General features: G+C 37.2%; 1 protein-coding gene across 1 annotated transcript in view; it reads left to right on the top strand.

The window, feature by feature from the left end:
• The window catches only part of COL11A1 (collagen, type XI, alpha 1), a 160,814-nt gene that overhangs the window by 69,909 nt on the left and 75,731 nt on the right, over positions 1-15,174 (top strand). Inside the window, 11 exon segments of the mRNA XM_009884779.1 lie at positions 470-523; positions 3,802-3,855; positions 3,968-4,012; positions 5,368-5,421; positions 5,510-5,554; positions 5,991-6,044; positions 6,510-6,554; positions 7,942-7,995; positions 11,177-11,221; positions 12,838-12,891; positions 12,973-13,017. Coding sequence (XP_009883081.1) covers positions 470-523; positions 3,802-3,855; positions 3,968-4,012; positions 5,368-5,421; positions 5,510-5,554; positions 5,991-6,044; positions 6,510-6,554; positions 7,942-7,995; positions 11,177-11,221; positions 12,838-12,891; positions 12,973-13,017 — 549 coding nt within the window.

Genomic DNA, 15,174 nt, shown 5'->3' with positions numbered 1-15,174 from the left:
TCAAGAGAAAATATTGAGGTTTCAGATAGCTGCGTCAGATGCAAGAGCTGAGAATGAATCATCCATTTAAAATATGGTAATTAATGGTAATGGCTAGTAGTTGGACCTTGAAGTGTCTTGATTCTTAGGGCATGATTCCTATCCCTCTGAGTCAGTTTCTAGTTACAGAGTATCAATAACAGTAAAGTCAGTTTTGCAACTGAAAAGTGCAGCTAGAACCAAGCCTTTAATTTCAATGTAGACTTCTTTTTTATAAATAGCGTAATTACAGCACAGTGAAAAAGTTCATGTGGCATCTTCTCTTGCTTAAATGCATAGAAGCAAATTTTGTGAGTTTGGTCTCTGTGCTCCCCTGCATGTGTTTCATTATAACCAAGGGTAGAAATTAACTTTTAGATGGAAGGCACAATTTATTCAAAGTACAGAATGTAATGGTCATTTACTAAAGCTATGATTTCATCTTTCCTAGGGTGACAGAGGATTTGATGGTCTTCCTGGCCTCCCTGGTGACAAAGGCAACAGGGTAAGAAAAACATGTATATTTGTACAACAACAAATTGATACTGTCACAGAAATAATGCACTATTCATTAAGAATAGCACTAAGGACTATGGGGAAGTTAAAACAGAATGTCAGCTTTTCACACTACAGAATAATATCTATATTTTCAGGTAATGTATTCCTCATGAAACATTTTAGTAATATCAATCAATAGAAAACAATGCATATATATATATATATATAAAAATAATTTAAATATATTTTCAGAATTCAGACCACATCTTCAGCTAGGTTTTGCTCTAATTTTTCTTAGTTAAGGAATTTGCCTGTTGGATTTAAAGTGATTGTTAAAGGAAATAGGAATAGGAAAAGGAAATTAGCATGAAGTTTCTTTATCAGGAGCATGACAAATCTTAACCTGCTGATAAGCTTGCTCAAAAAATGCATTTGAATATTTGAATTGCAAACTGAATTGTTTAGTGTGGCTTATTCCAACAACTTCAGCTTAAAGAAAGATCAGACTCAGGTCAGATAAGTTAGGAAAACTTGAAGTAATATTTAAAACAACTAATGTACTTGCTCCTTATGTCATACCAACCTGTAGGATGAGACTTTTTTTTTCCCTACAAAGTGCAGAAATAATCATAGCTGGGGATTTCTGCCTTAAATTATACCCCTAATGTAGATGCTAGTAACAACATAATCTACTGAATGTACCTCCCTTACTGTTGTCCTTGCAAGTGCAATGCACCATAAAAGGAACAGTGAGTGGGAACGTCAACAGAACCATTCCCATATGTGCTAAAGCTTGATGACCAAGGAATGATTACAGCTCTCACCCGTCAATGGGTCAGCATAGTTGCTGCACTTCCCAGAAAATCACAACTGTGTTGGCTACTGGCCCTTAACGTAGTTCTTTGTAATAGCATCTAAGGGTACTCTTAAGTTCTGTTTGCAATGGGAAAAGAACTTCTGGTGTCATACAGAGAAGTCTTGATCCTCTTTCATCATCCCATTTTACTTAAGGAATGTACAGACATCAGTGCATCACGTCATTGAAATACAGCTTGATCAGCAAGTGACCAGCAGAGGGAGCTAGACATTAAGCTCTTGCCACTACTTCACTCTTTGAAGCCCGAGCAGAAATTCGTTCAGAGTCAGGGAATGTGTGTCTGCTTTCCGACCTGCAATACTAGAATTCTCTGGCTGTGGGACCTGCCAAGTCATAAAGAAAAAATATTCTATCTGTTTCATATTTCCTAAAAAATTAAAAAAACTAAAATAGAAGAGTAAGTTTGGGTTGAAATTTGCAAAATAGTGATGAAAATAATGACTTATTTTCATCATTTCTTTCATTCCACTATTTAAAAATCACTGTTTTCTCATGTTTCTATGGAAATCTGTAAAAGTACAAACTATGATCTTTCTGAAAGCAGCTCAATTCAAAGCCAGATCAGATAGCTGTAGGTCTTCAGATTCATATATACTGACAGCATATAATGCACATATTCAATTCTCTTTTGTTTGAAATAAAGAGCACGGAAAGAAATACAAGAGAAACATTTTTGCTGTTGTAGTTGTGTTTCAACCATAAGAGAATTGATGTTGAAAACCCATAACTTTAGAGTACAAGTTTTAGGACCACTTTTAGAATTAGTTGTATTTGAACTATGAGTTGCAAATTGGATGTCTCTCTGAGGTTATGCCTCTGTCAAACACAAGTGGTCAAACAGGAGTTACTTGATGAGATTCTCTGATTTCCAGCATTGGGAAGATCAGACCACATGGTGTAATATTCATTTTAGTGTCAATATCTATGACTTTGAACTTTTCTTATTTAGATTTACTAGATGTATAACCCTTCTCCAGAATAAAAGCAAGACACTATATACTAGAAGAAAAGGTCTAAGGAAAAAGAAGTTCAGGCTTTAGCAGAACATTTGAAGGAAAGAATTAGAGAACTGAAGAACTGAGAATGCTTATAATGATAGGAAGTTTTGTTCTTACTGCATGACAACACCAGGACACTGAATGCAAGCTCCTAATCTAATTCTAAATGCCATGTGATTGCAAGACAGGAAAGGTAGCCCTTGAGGGGATGAACTATTTCAATATTTGAAAGCTTAAGTCAGTCTTCACCTGCATATTAATTGGAAGCCAGAGCACAGAGCAGGTGTCTCATGTCATCTTTCAGGAGTGTCACTTAGCATGTAGAAAAACACATGTTGTACCAGCAGATCATGTTGAGTAGTTCCAAAACTTAGCAAAATATAGAAATTTCTGTATTCATTCATCTTACAGGTGAAAGTGCAATTCATAGAATTTCATTCTCTTCCATGCTGACTCCAATTTATAGAGGACAGAAACGCAGTAGAATAAAATCCTGACATCCCTAATATTAGATAGCTCTGGAGTAAGAGAGCAGGTTACCTAAGATTCCCTAGGAAAGTTTGAAAGAGTAAAGAATGGAGCCACTAAAGTGTAGCTCCATATATCTCTGCTAGGATCCACAGCTGTGGTCAGGTTCCTTGGAGACACTGATAAAATTAAGGAAAACAGCATGAATACTTGGTTGTTGTCCAATGCCAGAAGGAAGTCACAGTCTAAAAACCCGCTGCCCAGAAAGAGGTCAGTCAGTGGTGTTTGAGCTATGAAGCACACTAGTTCTCTTTAGAAATGGGGAAAGAAAAATAAATCCTAAAAGTATGGTCCAGAATCTACTGAGGCTCTGCATATATAGACTTGAAAAGCCCGAGCCTCTGAGGGGAAGTGTGGAAGTCTGGCTGCCTTCCAAAGCCTCAGACAAATCAGTCCCAAGGCTCTCAATGACTGGTATCAGAGTGCATGGTTCTGAAAGGTGGTCAGTGCACTTCACTGTGTATATTCTAGGGTCCACCAATTGGTTTATTAACTTCTGACCCATGTACATATGCCTTATTTTACTGGCAGTAACACATTGTGTAGGAGGCGGGGGAAGGTGCTGATGAGACAAAGAAAAATGCGGACAACACTGCCTTTTGTAGCCGTATTTCATGTATGTTCTGGGGCCAAGAATAGTCACAGAGCAAAATTTTACAAACGCAAATAGTTCATTGTTTCAATAATGTTCATTTGTTTTTGTACTAATGTAATAAAATACTTGACTGAGTACTATAACCTACAGATTTGTATCATTGTGTCAATACATGTTTTGACACATCAGACTTCAGCTAACACATTTGTTTTCATTTCCCTACCCATCCATTATTGTTCCCAGGAACAGATGTATTATTATATTTAATGACTTTCCTTATTCTACAGGGAGACCGTGGCCCACAGGGACCTCCTGGGTTACCTGGTGAGGATGGATCAAGAGTAAGTTGCTATTTACGTAGTAAAATCTAGATTGAATCCCTGTGTAATGGGAATGTGGTCATGATACATGTTCTTTTTAACTAAAACTTCTATTCCTTTTGTACAAAACCAGGGAGAAGATGGGGAAGTTGGACCAAGAGGTCTCCCAGGTGAAGCTGTAAGCAATGCTTTCTTATTCTTCTGTTTCTTTTACAAACAAAAGTCACTCTCAGATTTTTTTCCATTCTATTGAACTGTTCTGAATTCCAGGTATAAAAATCACTGCATGTGTGTGTATAGAGAGAGTACGGATTCTGGCTGAAAAGCAAACAAATGAACAGTTTTGTTAGGGCTGAAGAACTATTTACAGGATTAGATTTAAGTCAGAGATATATCCAGCCAAATATACACAACTTCCAGAATCACAAAGGGTATTTCCTATCCTATTGTGTAAAACAGTTACTGCAGTCCTTGATACAATACAATACAACCAAGCCCCTGTTGCTTTGAGAATGTTTTCCAAACATCTATTTATTAGAAAATAAGGCCTAGCTTCTTCTCTTTTTTTCACACTACTGTGCCTCACTGTGTATTTTCACTCTTGTTTCACATACAGAATTTCCATTGCTGTCAGTTGGAATTCTGCAGGTGCTGTCACTGCAGAGCAGAGTTCTGCATTGCAGGCAAGAAATCAAGCCTCAGAAAGGGGAATTTTACCCTAAATGTATGATATACTGCTGCCTACTCACAAAGTAGGAAGAAGTCACTACAGAGTCAGAGAGTTAGTGATTTGTGACTATATCATACATGAGGAGACGGGAGACACAGTCCTGTCTGCTTCAGCGGTGTGACATGAATCATGACACAAATGATGAAAACTAATATTCATTTACATAGTATAAAGCCAAAAGATTATGCTATAGACCAAATCTTGCTCACCTTATTTAGGAGAATAGCTCTTAGCCTTCTGTGGAATGTTTTAGGGGTAAGAGGTACAAATCTGATTTTGGTTTCCAGATTATAATACAATTATTAGTAATTTTTAATTATTTGTTGGGTCTTTACTACAGATAAAAGCACTGGTTTACACTTCGAATGGTAGTATAGAGTATGACAGACCATCATGTTTTCTAAAGAGAGGAGTATAAACATATGCTACTATTCAGGTCAGATCATTAGGCCAAGACACAGATGAAACTTCAGTGGAAGATACTGTGCCAATGTTCTGCACCAGGAAATATAAAGTTATCTCCTACCATTCTCTGAAATGACCATACAGAGGCTAAATCAAAGCTTGCCCTTCCACTGACATCCTGTTCAGACATATGGTGGCCTTCAGGAGAATCTGTTATCAGTAATTTTTTTCCTTTCTTCCTTTCTTCCTTCCTTTCTTTCTTTCTCTCTCCACCTGTATGCTGCCTTCCCCTCATCCTTCCTACCCTTTAGACATTCCTTGCCCAGTCTTGCTCCTGGGCCTCTCTTTGTTCAGAAAAAAAATCATGCAGGTATTAATAAGTGTTTCTTCTCTTCCAGGGTCCACGGGGATTACTGGGCCCCAGAGGTACACCTGGACCTCCCGGACAACCTGTATGTATAAACTGTTTTCTATTTGCAATTTCCAGAAGAAAAATGGAAGTCCACTGAAAGTTGTTCATGTTTATATTGTTTGTTGTAGGGCATCGCAGGTGTTGATGGACCTTCAGGCCCCAAAGGAAACATGGTGAGTAAGCTGGGAATTAAAAAGGGAGTGGTTTCTAAAAATCCTTTCCACATTCTCTTGTCCCTGCCGCTATGCCATCCCTTCCATTTAATTAAACTTTTCTGTCAAAATATTCAGATTCATTATGATCTTACATAGACAAGAGATGCCTGCTATTACTTAGTTTTCAGCCAAAAGGCCTAACCACGGTTTCTCTCAAGCTCCTTTAGCACCATGGACTCCAGTGCTTAGGTCCTATGTGTGGGCTGTTATTCTCTATTAAAGAAAAGGCCATGATATTCATTAGCATGAAAAAATATCATACTGGGTAGAAAGTCAGTGGTAGACTTTAAAAAGGGAGGAACAAAGATGAGTTTGTATTCCTTTTAGTCCTGACAATGAAGATCTGTACTGCAGAAATGCAAACCTAATTCTCTGGTATTTTTTTGCATGGTAGGGTCCTCAAGGGGAACCAGGACCTCCTGGTCAGCAAGGAATCCCAGGCCCGCAAGTAAGTGTAAAATAACTCTCAAGAAATACGATGTAATGTGCAGCAAATGTTTAATAAATGGAAATTACTATAAGGTTAGCTTTTCATGTGTAAAACTGATAACGCTTCAAGGATTTTATAAATAATACTGCAAATGTGCTGAGGGCAGTGGGAGCAAAGTTTTCAAGTAAGCTTTCAGAGGGATTTTTCATTCAGGAGAAAAATGACTCATTCAGTGTTCCTGGAATGCAGCAGGAACGGCCACACCTGGAGGAGGGTTCTGAATAGGATCTTGTTACAGACCTACTGCCAGAATAGTGGCTTGTGCAAAAGGCTCACACAAAACTCCCGATCTAACTCATAAGGGGGGAAAAAAAGCCACTTATGTTTGCCAGTGTGTTTAAACAGATTAATGAGGGACCTTTAGTGGGGTGAATGTATGTATATTGTTCTCCCTGGTTTCTCACACTGGTTTCTTTTTAATAGGGGCTTCCTGGTCCGCAAGGTCCTATTGGACCTCCTGGTGAAAAAGTAAGTTACAGCATTATTCTGGTATTTCACAGTCAGTTCTGTGCAACAACTTTGCTTATGTGCTTAAGGGCTTTCCTATGTTTTACAGAATAGTAGCCTAAGATCTAAAAATTAGTGGATCTGCCTGAAATCATCAAGTAAATGAATAACTGGTGGAGGCCTGGCTTTCCTCTCATGCACACTTTTTCACATACATAATTTCATCCCTTTATTTTGGATTAATTTGCTGTTACTAGCTTCAGAATCCCATCTACAATATTAAACAAGTGTGTACTTGTATGTTAATTTCACAGCAAGCTGTGAAAATTATTTTTATTCGTCTCTTTTTTATAACAAAGTTTTACCTACTTGAGTCTGACTGTTCTCTTTTTCAAGGATTATATTTTGACATAACTCTGTAGTGTAATTGGCATACTGTAACGTGACTTGGTGTTTTTTTCCTGATCTATCTGTCTGTACACGTTCTTGTGGTTTGAAACATGTCTTCTGTTAATTTCAAAAATGTCACTATTGAATTTTACGCAAATTTTACTTTTCTCCCCATTTGCTGAATTCCTGCTCTGTTGATTCTTCTATGATTTTGCTCCCATTCACTGTTTAGTATACACGTTAGAAGAAATTGAAGGAGATTTTAGGAAACAATATACATGCTTTTTACCTGCCTGTGTGCCTAAGAAGTATTACTCTGACAAAATGCGCTAGGTCCACAATATACATATTCTAGAGGCTTTCACAAAGACGTACCATGCCTTTCAGCTATGAGCACTGGGGTTTTGTAACGTGTACTCTTTGCCTCTTAATCTTGTTGGTATCTTTCATATAGTGAATCCTTTTATTCCTGAAATTCTAAATAATAGTTTACTTTGTACATTGGAGAATTATTCCCCGCTTTGTGTTGTGTGTGTGCATTTTCATAGGGTAATTCCTGAAGTCTGTTCCCAGGCAAGCAGCTCATTAAAAATATGGGTGATTTGTATTTGCTAAAGACTGTAAGAACAGGCCTTGTGCTTATATATTATATGATAGTATCTTTCGGGGTTTAGTTTTGTTGTGTTTTTTGTTTAACCCCGATATCCGTATCAAGGGATTTAGATATAACTACATTTTATATCCTTAGCTCATAGAGTTAAATGTATTGGATATGGGTGGGGTTTTTTTTCCTTTTTCTTTCCTCTTTTTTGGTAAATTATTACTATTTTTCTTATAGCTACTCTATACCTGGGGTGGGTTCGCCAGTTGTTTTAACAGAGATTAAAATACTAAAAAGATTTAAGGCAGTTTGCTGGTTTAGGACATACCAGTCCTCGGCAAGGATGATCCTTCATCATCCTAGCAAATGATAGAATGTTCACTATTGTTCTTAAGGTGTGTGTCTTCCTGCATTTAGGGACCTCAAGGCAAGCCTGGACTTCCTGGCCTTCCTGGTTCTGACGGGCCTCCTGTAAGTAACCAAATATTTAATCCCTTGAATGTATAAATACTGTTACCAAGTAATAAATATTTCTGGATACCTGTGTTGCAAAAAGAAAATTGAGAGCAAAAGCACTGGTAGTCCTAGTTGGCAACAGCATTATAAAATCCATCTAAAACCCCTGTATCATTTGAGCTGTTCAAACTAAGAGAACTACATTTTTGAAGCAGGTGCTAAAAGTGGCTGTGGGCTTTTAAAATGTGGTCCCAGATGATGAAATGCATCTGAAACATCTGCAAGGATGTGTAAATAACCTGACACACAAAGGGCCAGATACTGTTTCAGTGTGGCCCTACTATGTCAGTATGACAAAGCAAATCTTCTGTAAAATACTCACCACTTGTTTTCTGAGGAAGCATAGAACATACTAGATCTTCCTCTGCTTCCTGACCTAAGGTGCATATTACATGTTTGGGCTGCTTCTTTCATTGTCTACACTGGGACAGACCTAAGCCAAACTTTAGAATCTTGTGATCGCTGAGGAATTCAGCTTAGCTCAGAGGATGCATTTAGTCATGTGAATAGAGCGTAACCACCTAACACTGTTTACCGTTCAGGCACTAAACTTAAACAGAATCATTGTTCATATGACATGCAGATACACAAGTTTTCTTACATCAAAACCATAATCTTTTTATAGCATCAAGAGCCATTGACAGTCAGCGTGACTTCTCAGACCACCTCTCTCCTCCCTATGCCCTTTTCCCTTACAATTTTTCTTTTCAGTTAAATCTGCATTTTGTAAACCTGACTTTCAGCAGGGTTTTGGTAGGGTAAGAGCAACTGCAGGGGTTTCACTGCATAGATGCTTATATTACAAATACAGAATTGTACCCAGGCCTCTCCCAATCTGTCTTTTACTCGCCAAAGTACCATTTTCATGGAGAATTGCATTTTCATGCAATGATAGCCCATCTGGAACTCTCTATCTTTAATCATTGGCTAAACATTTGAACTTTCCCCCTTATCCTTTTCTGCGTGCTAGGAACAACATTAATTTCCAAACATAAGCATTATTTTAAAATCTGCATTTTGTTAAACCTTAAAAGCAGGGGAGAAATGCTGTAAGAGATAATCAGGTGTTAGCACCTGTTGCACATCCCCACTGTGGTGGGTTGACCCTGCCAGCAGCTAAACACCCACCCAGTCACTCACTAACTCCTCCCCCAGTGGGATGGGGGAGAGAATCAGAAAATCAAAACCAAGAAAACTCATGGGTGAAGTAACAATAGCTTAAGTGGAGCAAAGCTACACACACAAGCAAAGCAAAATAAAGAATACATTCACTACTTCTGATCTGCAAGCAGATGGCTAGCCATTTGCTGGAAAGTTGGGCTTCAGCACACATAAGGGTAATTTGGGAAGACAAACACCATAACCACGAATGTCCCCTGCTTCCTTCTCCTTTTCCTGAGCATTTATTGTGGAGTATGACATCATATGGTATGGAATATCCCTCTGGTCAATTCGGGACAGCTGTCTCAGCTGTGTCCCCTCCCAGCTTCTTTCCACCCCCAGCCTACTCACTGAGGGGTTAGGATGGGACAGAGACAACCTCCACACTGTGCAAACACACAGTTTTAGTCACAAATCCAAAACACAGCACCATATGGGCCGCTATCATGAAAATTAACTCCTTCCTAGCCAGATGCAGTACACCTCCCCCAAATTATCTCCTTCATGTACAAGTGGGTTTGTTCAGAGGAAGGGCAGGAAAGGCTGGTTAAACTAAGTCCATTCTAATTGACATGATGTATTTACAACCGTAGAATTACACTCATGATTGAAGGCAATGAGCAGTCCCTGATTGTAATAAGCTTTGTAACTGCTCCCGTGATATCTATGTTAAGATCAGGTGAAAGCTCAAGAGCATTCTTTCAGGAGATCGGGAAAATTCTTGCTATGCTATTTTATTTCACTTCTATGTGAGGAAATGTCCTTCTATTTTGAAGGCGAGATTGTTAATGGTATGTTATACTGGAATAAATGGACATCTAAGGGGATAGAAATATGATCTTTAATAGCAGCATTTTTAAAGTCATGTAATGTTATAGACGCCTCTGAGACTGGATGAAGATTTAAAGTTTTGTACAGAAGAGAACATATTCTAGGAGATTAGCATTAAACAACTGACATACATACATTTTAAAAACCAAATAAATATTCAGTGTTAGTAAGACAAACTCTTGAAAGGAAAATTAACAATCCCTGGTAAGCAAGTATCAAATACTTTTTATTTTAATCATTCTTTTAATAAAGAAAATATTTTAAAGTGTTTTCCAAGGCCAGAAAATTGAATAAAGCATCAGGGGTTTGTCATATAAGATTAACAGCCACATCGAAGTCATATCATATTTGACACACTGAAAACATTTTGGGATGTCAATGACATCAAAACATGAATGGTTTTTGTAACTGGCTACACATTATGTGGAACCACATGCTTGGCAAAACTATAGATTTACTATACTCCTCTAATAAGACTGATGAACGTCAGTAAAAGCAGGATTCCTGACTGATTCTCAGAAACAATAATCTTCTATTAACCTTTAGTTTCATTAAATTGCCTTTAAATTTTGCAGTATTTTAGTGTAAATTGTGTCAGAAAGAAAAACAATGGATTGGTTAATGTTTTGAGCGCTGCAGTATTAATGTCAGTGATATAGAACAAAGACTAAGACATAAACATATTTTTGTTTTAAAAGCAAGTCACAGTTTAAAACAAAGACAAAGAATGTTAAAACTTTATCAGCCTTCTATTGGCTTCTTCAATAAATTCCATAATCTTTTAAATAATTTTAGGAATCTCTTCATGCTATAGTATTAATCACCTTGCTTGTTTCAAAACCAAATTTGAGAGTGTCTGCATTAAAAAAAAATTACTGCTGAAACATTAACAAAACAGAAGGGGTGATCAGGATATTCCTAAAACATTAACATAACTGTTGTCCAGATTTTCCTTTGCTATGTAAATTAAATCAGTATTGAAAGGAAGATCTTTCCTTAAAATTTTGTGTGTGTATGTTCTAGTACAGGAGAAGGGTGATTCGTGACCTGAAATTCAAGTGTTTATATAATTGTGTTTTTATAATAAAATGTCACTATCGAAAAACGAGTATTTTCCAAATCAGATACATTTCTCTTAAATCAGGGTCACCCTGGCAAAGAGGGTCAGTCTGGAGATAAAGGTGCATTGGTGAGTTTTAAAACTTTTCCATTTATTTACATAGCTTTCAAGAAAACCTTTGTCAGTTTTTCAGCTTTATGACACCTTTGTTGCTGCAAGAACTATTTAGGAAGGTAATAGAAAACCCATGACACATTCAAAGCATCTGTGTGTAGACAAACTTATTTATTATATTCTAATATATTCACAACGTTATACAGATTCTAAATAATATAGAGATTACTCTTTTAAAGTAAAACTGATTGTGGAGTTGACAGAATGGCAATCAATAAAAGTTGCATAAATTTCATGTATATAACTTGCAAATAGTTTGAGTTTATAATTCCATTGTATTGAGTACCCACTAGGGTTCTTCAGAACCTTGTTTTTTGAAGATTTACAAATGCATGCATACGCATTGTATTTTTGAGGTCACCTTCAAGTCAGTGATAGCGAAAAGTAATTTCTTTATTTCATTATGAAGCACTGGGTCTTGGGGCTCTTTAAAGCATTCTGCTTGCTCAATATTGACCCTTATTTATCCAGAATAGCACTCTTTATAGCACCTGAAATCAGTTTCAGTTGCAATACTGATTTCAGTGGCAACAGTAAAAGGTTGGATTCTGGATAAACAGGATTAATGAATGAATAGGACGTTTCAGAAAGTACAATTCTACTGACAGCAGCATATTACTATTTGTCCAAAATGTTGTTATCTCTTAGAGGCTTGTAGATTTTATCCTGATTTCTTAAGAAAATAAATCTTACACAGATCATTTATGTTTTGAAAGTATAGGTATGTGACCATCTGTCAATTTTTCCTGATGAGTTTTGAATTTACTGATCAATTTCAGCCAAATTTGATTGACAATTTTATTTCTCAGAGATCTGAACAGTCTGAAGGCTTTGTGAAAAGGCATAGTTGGAAAGGGGAAAAAGACCCTATCAATGGCCCCATTAGGGAAAGATTTTATTATCTGTCCATCTCAGACATCAGAGAATCAACAAAGTAGCTCAGCCTCAGACACAGATATGTATGTTTCCAGGCTTCATTGCTTCCACTGTTCACAGAACTCAGTTTCGTTAGATGCTGCCAGTGGATTGCATAGTATCGAAGTTGAACATCCTTAAAATGCTCAGCAAACAGTAAATAATGGCATCCAGACACTGGTCAACATTGATAGCACCATAAGCCTTTTAACTTTCAGGTTTGGAATCTCTTTATTTTAAAGACTGTGATTTTTGTTGTTATCATTATTTTGATCTCTGCTTTTGACTTGCATCATCATCATAAATAACACATACATTTTCTCCTGTAAGACACCACTGGTTTCTAATTGGCATCTTTTTGTTTGTTTGTTACATTTTCCAATTACCATTGTTTCAGACAATTTATATTGTGGATAGGAGTTTCCCAAATATACAAGTAGAACCAAGTTCATCATTCTATTAATAGTTTTATAGTGACATTGAAGGGTTTTTTGTGATGCCATGACTTTTCTTAGTGGCAGGCAGCCCAGTGTTATTTTGATGTCTCACACAAGACTGCTGCATTATAGTGAAAGAACAAGGATTAGACTCAGAAGAGAACTGCTTGCTAACCAAGTACTGTACAAACAAAAGTTCTTTACTCCAATATATTTTAGGGGCCTCCAGGTCCTCAGGGTCCCATTGGCTATCCAGGTCCCCGTGGTGTAAAGGTAAGATTTAATTACTGGATTCCTCCCCTCACCCCTTTTTGAATATATGCATGCGGGTAATTCTTTATATTCTTTCTTTAGGGAGCTGATGGTGTCCGTGGTCTCAAGGGATCCAAAGGTGAAAAGGTAAATCTGACTGCATTTCATTCCTTTCCATTTTTCTGTGTTCCTTATTCCACTGCAACATCTTCTGTCTCCTTCACTGCAGTGTGTTTTCTCTTGCAGCAGTGGGTTTATTTTTGACTTAGCCTAAGGATACACCAAGCCCAATTCATAGATCAGTGACCTCCATGGTTATTTATACTGGTGCAAAGTGAATATAAAACCTTCAGTTATTAGAATAGTTTTGGATCCTCTTCACACTAGTTTAAGTAACTTCTTTCTAAGGCGCTCTTAAGCAGAGAATTAGACATCCCCCCTCTTTAGACAACCCCTCTCTTGTTAATAGATACTATAGTGGATACTGAGAAGCTTGTGCATCAGAGAGATTTGTGGTGATAATAGTATTTTATCTGTTTTAATAGTGCTGTAGGCTAGATTTTGTATTTTTTGTGTACATCTTCCAATGGTTTTCTAGGTTCAAGGTATTTTTGTCCCAGATCTTTGGCTTTGCCAAAGTGATGGACAGACGCAGTCAGATGCAAATATATGAACATGAAGCAAGATTTTACATCCCTCTGATACCATTAATTCTGTGCATAGACCTCTTACTAGAGCAAACACCAACTACTGCCATCTCTACTGACTTCTGATGGTCTGCAGTGGCTGAAACTACAGCCGGCATTAGTTTAAATTCTCACTTCCCTCAGCACTCGGAATAAGAGTCGGATAACAAATGCCATCAATCATACCCCCTGACCACAGAGGCAAATTCAACCTTGTGGCTCTGGTGGCTACTGTGTATATATTTATAGCTATTTTTAAAGCAGAAGACTCACCCTTGCCAAAAAACCTTGATTTCAGCACTAGATATCTGTCTTTCAGGCTCAGATGCCAAGAGCTGCTGCACAGTTTCAGGCTTTTCTAAACCACAGTTTGTCTAGTCTGCATACTCATTTTAGAGTTGCTCATTAAATATAACCTGAAAACGACTGTGGTTAATACCTGTGGAGACTGGATGGTTCAAAAAAACAGATTTTCTTGTGCCTTATTGAATGATTAGTATCCAGCTAGGACAAAATACAGGACTCACATATAAATAAGCTTAATATATGTGTCTATATATATGTGTGTATCAATGAATACTGATTAGCATAATGTCCACAATATTTGTCTGTTCTTAAAAATTGATCTCACAGTTGCAGGACACTGAACTCTACTGAATAGCTCAAAAGGTCACACAAAGATATTTTGTAGATTGTCCTCACAGCGCTTTGAAGGTCTGTTACACAGGCTTTTTTACTGAAATTATTCAGATGCCATTACATGGGGGAAAGCACCGTAAGAGACAGAAATAAATAAACTGATCATTCAGGAAAGCCTCTGTAGATCTGGAGCCATCCCAGGGGTATCAGAGGAGGTCCATCTCTGTTCTGACCAGTAAATGTGACTAGAAGCCTTTAGCTATTTTATTTTTTGTTAACAGCAGAAGAGGAAATAGAGCATTCAGCTCTCTCCTCCTACATGGAATAAAATCAACCTCTTGTAGATCTCAATAGCTGGAACCTCACTGTGAAAGCCGAAGACAAGTTTCAGTTCATTTGGCAGCCATTTGGTCAGCAGTTGGCACATGGTCAGTCCTTGCTGCTATGTTGCAGTGTTCTCATGTAATTGTTACTGTCCATGGCCATAACTGAGCAACTTTTACAACTAAAACTTTTTTCATGTATTCTGCACTCTACCTTTTTCACCTCTCTAAATTTTAAGAAAGATCACCTTGAAATTTTAATTTATGCAACCATAAAAAGCTTAGCTTCACCATCTAGAAAGTATGGGAAACCTGCTTTTAGAATGGTTTTTAGTATATTTTTTTCAATGAATCGTGATGGGTTACCTCTTTTTTACATGAACACATACTACTGAGAAACTATATTTGCTTTTTTTTTTTTTTTAAGTTTTAATGTCTCCTCATATATTTTGAGCTGTTTACCTCTTGCAAATCTATTTCTATCACCGTTTCTAGGGTTATTTGTTGCATGCAGCATGACTAATTCTAAACAGAATCAAAATGGCTTTAACATTGCAATCTGTCTCAATTGCTGATCAGGGAGAAGATAAAACTTTTCTGGGCCCAGGAAAGCAACATGGAAACTTTTTTTTCAGTAACATGGAGCACAGTATCAC

This window comes from Charadrius vociferus, unplaced genomic scaffold, assembly GCF_000708025.1.
Source record: "Charadrius vociferus isolate BGI_N301 unplaced genomic scaffold, ASM70802v2 scaffold163, whole genome shotgun sequence".
Classification (NCBI taxonomy): domain Eukaryota; kingdom Metazoa; phylum Chordata; class Aves; order Charadriiformes; family Charadriidae; genus Charadrius; species Charadrius vociferus.
Note: the sequence above shows the minus strand (reverse complement) of the source record. Positions and strands in the feature narration are given on the sequence as shown.